General features: G+C 48.9%; 1 protein-coding gene across 1 annotated transcript; it reads right to left on the reverse strand.

Moving 5' to 3' along the window:
* Positions 1-1,959: 1,959 nt before the first annotated feature.
* On the reverse strand, positions 1,960-6,997 carry LOC136753989 (myoD family inhibitor). Its single transcript, XM_066710366.1, has 4 exons — positions 6,976-6,997; positions 6,714-6,836; positions 6,296-6,568; positions 1,960-2,610 (listed from the first exon to the last, which is right to left on the reverse strand). The coding sequence occupies exons 1-4, from the start codon at positions 6,995-6,997 to the stop codon at positions 2,357-2,359; spliced, it is 672 nt and encodes a 223-aa protein (XP_066566463.1). The 3' UTR covers positions 1,960-2,356.
* Between the last annotated feature and the right edge of the window lie 4,060 nt (positions 6,998-11,057).

An 11,057-nucleotide genomic window follows, 5' to 3' on the forward strand; every position in this document is an offset into this window, starting at 1 on the left:
GGGGCCTTTGAAGCCAGCCGCACTGGGGTCAGAGGTCACTGGGACACTGACAAACACGGTGCCTCCGGGAGGGAGGGGAAGGTCTGTCCGTCTGTCTGTCAACACCAGGCTTCACACAGGGGGGGGGTGGCACACAGCGGCACACGGGGGCCGACTTCCGTTCCTGTCTGTTGACACTGGCGCAGCACCTCAGCTGTGATGGTAAACAGGGCCTTCCTGTCTGGCAGCCTCTCTCCCTCTCCCTCTCTCTGTCCTCTGTCCTCTCTCCCTCTCCCTCTCTCTGTCCTCTGTCCTCTCTCCCTCTTACTCTCCCTATTCTTTCTTGCTCCCTTCCTCTATCCCATTCTCCCCCCTCTCTTTCTCTCTCTCTGTTGAAATAAAATTATACTGGGATCAATCATTATATGCAGACCTGCCTGTCACTTTTGTGAGTGAGTGTGTCCGTGTGTGAGTGTGTTAATGTGTCAGACTGTGTCTGTGTATGTCAGTGTCAGTGAGAGAGTGTCCGTGTGCGAGTGTCACTGTGTCAGTGTCAGTGGGTGAGTGTTTCTGTGTGTGAGTGTCAGTGGGTGACAGTGTCAGTGAGTGAGTGTGTGTGTGTGCGAGTGTTTCTGTGTGTGAGTGTTAGTGGGTGAGTGTGTCAGCAGGCTGTGCTGTGCTGTTGCTCCAGTGACCCGTGACAGGGCCCTGCAGAGCTCTGCCCTTCCTGGTCCTTGTTTTATTTTTATAAACTTGTATTTTCTTTTCTTTCCTTTTTTTGTTCTTTATTTTTTTATTACTGCTGGGGGATTCCAAATTTTTTGGTGTTTTTTATTTTTTCAAGATGTTTCTCTCTCTCTCTCTCTCTCGCTCTGTTCTTCATCCAGATGCTGTGTGGTGACGTCCGCTCTTCCACTCTCCCCCTTCCTGTCCTTCTCCCTCACTCTTCCTCTCACTCTCTCTGTGTCAGTCGCTTGGGTCACGTCCTGTAGTGTTTCACTGTACAGCAGGTAGCTTTGAAGTGTGTGTGTGTATGAGTGTGTGTGCCAAGGCCGGGTCCGAGGCACAGGTCAGAGAGATTAAACACAGCAGGCAGCGCCACAGTCCACCCAGTGCCCCCCCACCCCACTGACGCACATTGGCCAGGGAACAACAGGGGGGTCGGAAACTGTAAAAGGACAGGGAGAATAAAAACACACACACACATACACTCACTCACACACACTTCTTTGTGTTTGCATCATTATTAGTCAGTGCTCTTATTGATCTGGTCCAGCGAGTCCTGATGGACAGAATGAGCGAAAGACACGCAAAGAGAGAGAGAGCGTCTCAGAGGGGACTGGTAGGCACAGAGTACAGCACAGCCTGCCACAGTGCCAGAGAACTACACAACCACGTCTCCTCACCACCAACACCGACACAGCGCACCAGCCGGGTGAATATGTGGACACACATGTACAATAACTGTAACTGTAAAATCTCTAGAGCCGTTTAACGTCTTACATTTATTGTGTAATTGTGTTTCTCCTGTTCTCCTCACTGTGTGACTCAACGCTTGGGCCACACCGGTGTCGCCAATACAGCTGGTTTTGAATTTGAAAGAAAAAAACACAAAAAGCACAAAACACTCTATTACCCCCCATCCTCCCCTCAGCGCCACAACAACCACACACACACACCCACACCTCCCCCTGCACCCGGGGACTGCCAGGTGTGGTAGGGCTGGGACCAACCAGATAAAGTTGCTATCAAAACACAGTGAGAGAGCGGAAGGGAGGGGGAGAGAGAGAGAGAGAGAGAGAGAGAGAGAGAGAGAGAGAGAGAGTAATCGGGAGGGACAGAGATGGGGAGAACAAGGGAGAGGGAAGGAGGAGGAGGAAGGGAGAGGTAGAGAGGCAGACAGGGAGAGGGAGGGAGAGAAAGAGGGAAAGTCTAAAGACTGAATAGAAGGTGAGGGACTGAAGACGGAACACAGTCTGATGGGTTTCATTATTTTATTTCATCTCATTTTAATTACCGAAGTGCTGAAGATATATATGTACAAGTTATTTCAAAAATAACAAATCTCTCAGGATTGAAACACTGTCCAGCCTGTCTGTAACACCAGGGGGTCAACACTCTCTCCACCGGGACCACACTGATCTCATCACTGACTCACAACAGCACAGCACAGTGTGCGTGTTGAGTGTATGTTTGTGTGAGAGTGTGTTGTGTGAGTGGGTGTGTTATGAGAGTGTGTTGTGTGAGTATGTGTGTGTTGAGTGTATGTTTGTGTGAGTGTGTGTGTAGTGTGTTGTGTGAGTGGGTGTGTTGTGTTTGTGAGTGTGTGTGTAGTGTGTTGTGTGCGTGTGTGTGCTGAGTGTGTGTGTTGTGTAGTTTAGGCAGGGAAGCAGATGGAGCAGCACTCGAAGCAGATCTCCAGGCAGTCCGACGACTGGCAGCAGTCCTCCAGTATCCCACAATCCACCCCGGTGGAGCAGACGTCCTCACCGCCCCCGCCCCCAGAGGCCCCGCCCCCACAGCAGCCCCCGCCCCCGCAGCCCCGCCCACAGGCCAGGCAGAGCAGCAGCGCGGAGCACAGAGAGGGCAGCTCACAGAACAGGCAGGCCAGGACGCAGTGCACACAGCGGTCTGCAGGGGGACAGAGACAGTCAGCACCGCGGGGACAGAGGACAGGGACAGACAGAGAGACGCTCAGACACCACAAGGGACAGAGGACAGGGATGGACAGAGACGCTCAGACACCACAAGGGACAGAGGACAGGGATGGACAGAGACGCTCAGACACCACAAGGGACAGAGGACAGGGATGGACAGAGACGCTCAGACACCACAAGGGACAGAGGACAGGGATGGACAGAGATGCTCAGACACCACAAGGGACAGAGGACAGGGATGGACAGAGAAGCTCAAACACCACGGAGGGACAGAAGACAGGGACTGACAGAGACCCCTGCTCTCACTGCCACCCTGTGCCATCAGACCCAGACATCTACACAGTTGCTCATTAAACTGATGGACTGCCACTGTTCAACCTGTCTGATTGGTAAACGAGGGGGCTAGACTCTACTCTCCCTGACTGGATAATTGAGAGAGAATATTCTATTCTCATTACTGGCTGTTGAGCATCTGGAGCTGTGTGGGGTCTGGCGTTGTGCTGCTTCATTCTGGGTTGGGGTTGCGTTGTTCAGGGCTGTCTGGGGCTGTGTTGTGTTTGGATGGTGTGCTGTATTGTGCTGGCTGTGCTGTGTTGTGTTACGTTGGAGGATTGTGTTGCTCTGTACTTTGACCTCCTGTGAGGGTCGGCAGCTGGACGCCGGGGGGGATGTTCTAAACCGGTGCAGAGGGGGCTCAGTGGAACAGCAGCTGGGACACCTCCATGCCGAGCTCCAGGCACTCGGTGGTCTGCAGGCAGGCGTCCCACAGGGAGCAGTCCCAGTGCAGCCCCCCGCAGCAGTGCGTGTCCAGGCAGCCACCCCCCCCCCAGCAGCACTGGCCCACCTCCAGCATGCCTTCCTCCAGCAGGGAGGGGGAGCCGCCGGTGCAGCTGCAGCAGCAACAGAGGGGGGACAGCGAGGAGAAGGAAGAGCAGAGTGAGGAGCAGAGGGCGGAGGTGCACAGGCCACAGCCCTCCGCTGACAGGAAGATGCAATCTGCCAGCCGGCACCACAGGCAGGCCAGCAGCAGCGACGCACACAGGTCTGAGAGAGGGGTGGGAGTTGGGGAAGAGGAGGGAGAGAAGGAGAGAAAGGTACGGGAGGAGTGAGGGGGAAGGATGGACGGGGAGAAGCAAGAGAAGGAGGGAGGAGAAAGAGAAAGACGTTTGTGTTAGTGTTTTAGCTCAGCCAATCGCATTACAGCAAGACACAGAGAGGAGTTAGTCAGTTAGATCAAGACATACACACACTCACACTGACACACTCACACACACACTCTCACACACACACACACACAAACTCACACTAACATACACTCAGACATACACACACTCACACTGACACACTCACACACACACTCTCACACACACACACACACAAACTCACACTAACATACACTCAGACATACACACACTCACACTGACACACTCACACACACACAAACTCACACTAACATACACTCAGACATACACACACTCACACACACACACAAACTCACACTAACATACACTCAGACATACACACACTCACACACACACACAAACTCACACTAACATACACTCAGACATACACACACTCACACACACACACAAACTCACACTAACATACACTCAGACATACACACACTCACACACACGCACTCTCTCTCACACACACTCTCCCTCTCAGACACACACACGCACAAACTACACAACAGCTCAGAACAACAGAGAATAGAACAGTCCAGCAAAGCACATTTCTGTTATGATTGTGTTGTGTTGTGTTCTGTACTGTGTGGTTCTGGACCGGACTGTGCTTTGTGTAACAGTCCGGTCCGGTCCAGTCCTGCCTGCTCTCCCAGTGCTGCAGTAAGTGTCAGAGGGGCTGCAGTGCTGTGCGGCTGAAGTGCCTCCGTCTCCCAGGGAGCTCAGTAATGGAGCTCTATTAAATTTTACGGCAATTAAGATTTGGGGCTCGTTAATGGAGAGAGAGAGAGGGAGGGAGGGAGTGAGAGAGGAAGAGAGAGAGAGAGGGGGCAGTGCAGGGGTGACTAAGAGAGTTGTGAGAGTGAGAGATGGAGAGAGCGAGTGAGAGAGAGTGATAGATGACACACTGGGGGATTGTCAGCAAGTCTCTTTCTCTCTCTCTCTCTCTCTCTCTCTCTCTCTCTCTCTCTCTCTCTCTCTTTCATTTCCATCCATACTCCACACATCCACCTACCCACTCCCACACCTATTCCCACTCCAGACTGTGTTACAACATGAAATCAGAATGGATTGACTCAGGAGGTTTTGCCACTGATCAACACAGAAACTGTAAGGTTTCATAAGGTCACAGTGAAAAATATAATCTGTAATTTTCCCTTAATTAATTATAAATACAAAACAGAAAATAAATGAATGCATAAGTAACCACCCCCTTTGCTCTGACACACCTGATTGAGCTGTGGTGAAACCAATTGTCTTTAGAAGTCATGTAATTAGTTGAATGGAGTCCAGCTCTTTGCAATGAAGGTGTGTCACATGATTTCAGGTTAAACACACATGTCTCTGGGAGGTCCCACAGTCGGTCAGTACAATTCCTAACAAAAACTACATCCTGAAGACAAAGGAACATTCAAAGCAAATCCAGAATAAGGTTCTTCAAAAGCACCAATCAGAGGCATTGAATTTGCCCCGGAGCACAGTAAAGTCCATTATTAAGACATGGAGAGAACATGGCTCAACTGTGAATCTGCCTAGATCAGGCCGTTCTCAAACACTGAGAAGGGCACTAGTCAGGGAGGCCACCAAGAGGCCAATGGCAACTGTAAAGGAGTTACAGTCTTCCACGGCTGAGCTGGGAGTTACTGCAGACTGCAGCAATAGCCCGGGGGCTTTACAAGAATGGCCTTCATGGGAGATTAAAAAACACTCATCAGATCTGGGCTAGAGTTTGCCAGAAGGCATGTGGGAGACTCCGAGACCAAGTGGAGGAAGATTCTATGGTCTGATGAGACCAAAATAGAGCTTTTTGGCCTCAATGCTAAGCGCTACGTTTGGCGCAAGCCTAACCACCGCACATCATCCTGAGAACACCATCTCTACCGTGAAGCATGGTGGTGGCAGCATCATGCTATGGGGATGCTTCTCTGCATCAGGGCCTGGAAACCTTTTAAAGATAGAGGGCAAAATGGATGCAGCAAAGTACAGAGAAATCCAGGAAGAAAACCTACTGAAGTCTGCAAGAGACCTGGGACTTGGGAGAAGATTAATCTTCCAGCAGGACAATGACCCCAAACATACAGCCAAAGCCACACTGGAGTGTCAATGTCCTGGAGTGTCAATCGGACCTCAATCCAATTGAGAATATGTGGAAAGAGTTCCAAGGGTTCCCATCCAACTTGATGGAGATTGAACAATTTTGCAATGAAGAATGGGCAAAAAGTGCTGTGTCCAGATGTGCACAGCTGGTAGAGACTTTTCCACATAGACTCATGGCTGTAATTGCTGACAAAGGTGCCTCTACCAAATATTGAATGAATGGGTGATTACTTATGCATTCAATTATTTTCTGTTTTGTATTCGTAATTAAATCCATTCTGCTGTCATGTAACACAATGAGATGTGGAGAAGTCCAAGGGGGTGAATACTTTTGAGAGCCACTGCATTCTCACTCCACAGTCAAACCCACCCACTCACCGTCGCCAGCTGCCTGCTGGATCTGCGCCGCTGTGCTCTTCAGGCTGTGCTGGCTCTTGCCACTTGGGGCGGAGCTGAGGCGCGGCCGTCTGCCCGGGTGGGCGTGGCAATTGCACTGCGCGGGGTGTGGGGCCCGGCTGGGGGGAGGGGAGCAGATGGGTGTGGTCCCGTTGGATACACTCCCATTGTGGGGGTGTCCATTGAGCGGGGGAGGCGGTGTTTCTGCTGGGACACACCCATTGGGCGGAGTCTGTGGCTGAGGTAGGGCGGGGCCTGTTCATACACAACAGTAAATCACCTGTTATTATTATTAGTAGTAATTTTAGTGCAGAGAACTGAACAAAAACATCGACTGGACACATTCAAATACAGTCACACGGAGAGCAGGACACAATACAGAGGTCAGGACACTGGTCACCTGGCACTCCTACTGGGGCAGGCTGCGTCTCACGGTGAGGGAGCAGCTGGGCACTCTCATTGGCCGAGGGGTCGTCAGTCAAGGATCGCTTATTGTCCAACGCACATGCGCTGTCTGCCTCTGCTGGGGACACACATAAACACACAAGCACACACACAGACGTGTCAGGTTAGGATAACAATACAGTGGGAGCTGGGCTGTTTCACAGGTACATAAGCAGCAAAGACTCACCACATAGACAGACAGACAGACAGAAAGTGACAGACAGCGAGGGAGAGAGGCATAAGTAGAGACAGACACAGAGCTGTAGGGTCGACCTGGCAGTCTTGCCTGTAGCGTGTGCGTGAGCGCCATGTCCCATGTCCTGTGCGTGTGGCGCATCTGCAGTGGGGGGGGCGGTGCCCTGGCCTGTCTCCGCGGTCCCCCGTCCCATGTCCATGATGCCCGTCTCCCCGTGAGACATCGACTGTCCACTCTGACAGGGAGAGACAGGCAGCAGCGCATTCATAACACAGACATTATCATTATCGTTATTGTTACTAGAGATAGAGAGGGAGAGAGGGAGGGAGTGAGGGAGAACAAAAGGGGAGAGAAAGAGGGAGAGAGAGACCATTAGCAGTAAGGAGGTGAGGCAGTAAAGCTGTAATTGACAGGATGGTGCCGTTTTAAACACAGCCGTCTGCCAGTGCTGTCACCTGTCCACACACAGACATGATGAGAAACTCTCTCTCCCTCCCTCTCTACCGTCCCTCTCTCCTTCTCTTCCTCTCTTTCATATTTTCTCCCTACTCTCAGCCCCCCTGCCCTCTCCCCCCACACACCTTCCCCTCCCTCCCTCTCCTCCTCTCTTTAATTGAGACACTTGGGTGCAGGGGATCGATCAGAGCTAATGTCTCTGGGCAGTGCTTGGGCTGCGCACACCTCTGAATAATGAATGACACGGGAGGTGGGGGGGTATCGCTGAAATAATAAATAAACTCAAAGCCACAGCGTAGGGAACCTCTGGACTGGACTGGACTGGACTGGACTGACAGGCTGCAGCCGTACAATACAGGACAGCAATAATAATATGAAGAAGAAGAGGATGATGAAGAATAATTATAAAAACATAATAATAATCATTAGCTGTAGTATTGTAGCTGTAGTTTTGGTAGTCGATACCAAGCTCTCTTTCTCTCCCTCTCCTATTCTGTCTCTCTCCCCCTCTCCCTCTCTCTGTCTGCTCTCAGGCATTGAATGTGATGTGCACCACTGTGTGCGGGTTCTATCCAGCTGATGGCCGACATGACGAGAGACGTGTATGTGAATGGGGCCCGTGCCTGTCCAACAGCATTCGCAGCCTGGAGACACGTGATCGACCCGGCCCGTCCATCAGCCTTATCAGACCAAATTAGATAGTGGGAGCTTCGCCGAGGCGCAACAGGAGGAGACACAGTTGGCCCCCTGTGATAAAGTGGTCACTGCGAGGTTGGCGCTGCTATAATGCTGGTTATTACAACAACCAACATGCAGAAACAGTGCAGCAGCGACCTGAGTTCCAAACGCCCGGAAGCGGAGACGTGTTAACTGGCTTTGTAATCTGAACTGGGCCGTTAAGTGGTGGCTCCAGCAGACGCCGATGGCAGTGACCGGAAGGGCGCCGTGTCCATTAATGACGCGGCTCTCACAGGACCACGGTGTCCTGTAGCTCGAGAGACAGACCATTCGAGTGATTATAATGTAGGCATCTTTTTATCTGTCAGCGTGGTGTGTTTGTATGAAATTGGCAGTTTGGTTTGGATAAAGACACAGGCTCCATATCATCATAATCATATTAATATTAATAATAATTGACAGAATCTGAAGATACTTTGTCTGCATATGACACAATATATAGTTGAATATATTGTATTAGGCCTATAAAACACTGTAGATCTACCAAACCGAATTGATAAGCGCCAATTTAGAAGTTCCACAGATGAACTGAGCACACAGTGGAAACAGCCCTGACACAACGGTAAAGTAAACTCCGCCTGGTAGAAAAAAACAGGAAAAAACCATCATCTGCCACCAGAAAGTATCACGCCTCACCAAACAGTGTCATACAGAAGCACAAAGTGTCAAACGCGAGCAGAGAATCGCCCGGCAGGAGCGATCGCTGTCAGGCTTGAAGAGCGTGGTGGGGACGGGTGTGCCGTGGGAGAGGGTGCTGTGTTATGTTTGGCCCCTATAATACAGTGCTTATTGTCAGTAAGTGCGTGTGATCGCCAGAGTCTCTGTCTTCTTCTTCTTGATATCATTACTGTTATTGTTGTTGTCACTGTTGATCTTGTTAGCAACACTTCTAATTTAAAGGCAGATCTAACCTCGGAGGGGAAGTCAAGATTGAAGATGTATTTTATACCACTAGTATAATAATACTCTATTATTCCCACATCATTCATATGGAATAACCTGCATTAATACACAACACACAAACACACAGAAAACTGCACAGGCAACAAACTCAACAAGGACAAATGAACAATGTGTTCCTATGCACTAAATATAAAGACTATAGACAACTGTATGAATTTATGTATATTTATATATATACACACACACTAAACAGATCAAATAAATAAATCATGTTTGGAGGTCAAGCACTTTAAGATTAAACACTCTGCTGTACTTCTCTGAGAGCCCTGAAGGACAGCGTGGTGTTCATACGTGTTACTGTTCATTTGAACACATAGAGACTGATTCCCCTATACAGTGTGTCAGTATAATTTGCGTACAATTTCAACACACTAGTTTGTGTTGGTAAACGGTGAGGAAAAAAGTAAAATACAATGGACCACTGTTGTTTTGTTCTAAACAAACACAAGCAAAAACAAGCAAACTAGCACACTGTATAACCGCTGTACACTACAGGCATGTTTAAGTCAGTCTGAGTTTGAGAATCTGTCTGCAACACAGAGAAACTGTTTCCTACCTTGACGTAATTAGAGCCAGTCTTAGACCGTAGAAGCTTCAAACAGTCGAGGGAAAAAACAGAGATGAGTTTAAAGACCACCGTGCTGAGAGGAGCGGGGGAGCTGTGCCTCGGAGCGCCGTGAGGAGAGGAGGAGAGGAGGAGAGGAGAGCAGAGCGGGATGCTGCTCTGACTGCGCACGAGTCTGAGACAACAGCAACTTTCAACTGCTCTCTCTGTTTCTCTTGCTTTGCCTCCCTCCCTCTTCCTCTCTCTCTCTCTCTCTCCACCCCCTTTCTCTTATGATAATAATACAAAATAACACATACAATAATATTTATTTATTTATATTATGGGTGGAAATAAGTGGAATTAGGGGTTGTTCCTCTTTATAATAATGCATGTAGATATGTATGTGTTTATGTATGTATTTATTTGTACAATAAAGGAATGCTCTTTCCAGGTGTGTCGAGTTTTCCATTCAGATAATCTCTTGTTATTTAACTACTGTAACAGCGCTGCTCTACTATACTGTTACTACAGCCCGGACTCCTACTTTTATTATTATTATTATTATTATTATTTAGTTCTTAGCAGACGCCCTCATCCAGGGCGACTTACAAAACATAAGAGCAATACCAAGTGCAATAATAAATACAGTGCAGTTCAAAACATGATGCGATTTACAAATTCCAATTTACACAAGTGTATAGGAAATATACAGTAAACAATACCAGTCCTACATCTTAGATTGTAAAAGCTGATGAGTGCAGACAAGATGTGAAGTCATCGCTAAGAGCTGAGGGAAATCAAATAAACAATATGAGTACTAGTATTGCAAAGCAAGAAGTGTGACAAAACTTTGTATAAATGCAGATTTACAGGAGAATATACGACTAAATACAGTCTGAAAAGATGCTTACTATAACAGCACTGCTCTACTACACTGATATTACAGCCCCCTACTGTAACAGCACTATTCTACTACACTAATACTACAGCCCCCTACTGTAACAGCACTACTCTACTCCTTTGTTACTACAGCCCCCTACTGTAACAGCACTGCTCTACTTCACTGTTACTACAGCCCCCTACTGTAACAGTACTATTCTACTACACTGATACTACAGCCCCCTACTGTAACAGCACTATTCTACTACACTAATACTACAGCCCCCTACTGTAACAGTACTACTCTACTCCTTTGTTACTACAGCCCCCTATTGTAACAGCACTGCTCTACTTCACTGTTACTACAGCCCCCACTATAACAGCACTGCTCTACTACACTGTTACTACAGCCCCCACTATAACAGCACTGCTCTACTACACTGTTACTACAGCCCCCACTATAACAGCACTGCTCTACTACACTGTTACTACAGCCCCCACTATAACAGCACTGCTCTACT

Source organism: Amia ocellicauda, chromosome 7 (assembly GCF_036373705.1).
Source record: "Amia ocellicauda isolate fAmiCal2 chromosome 7, fAmiCal2.hap1, whole genome shotgun sequence".
In the NCBI taxonomy this organism is placed as follows: Eukaryota; Metazoa; Chordata; class Actinopteri; order Amiiformes; family Amiidae; genus Amia; species Amia ocellicauda.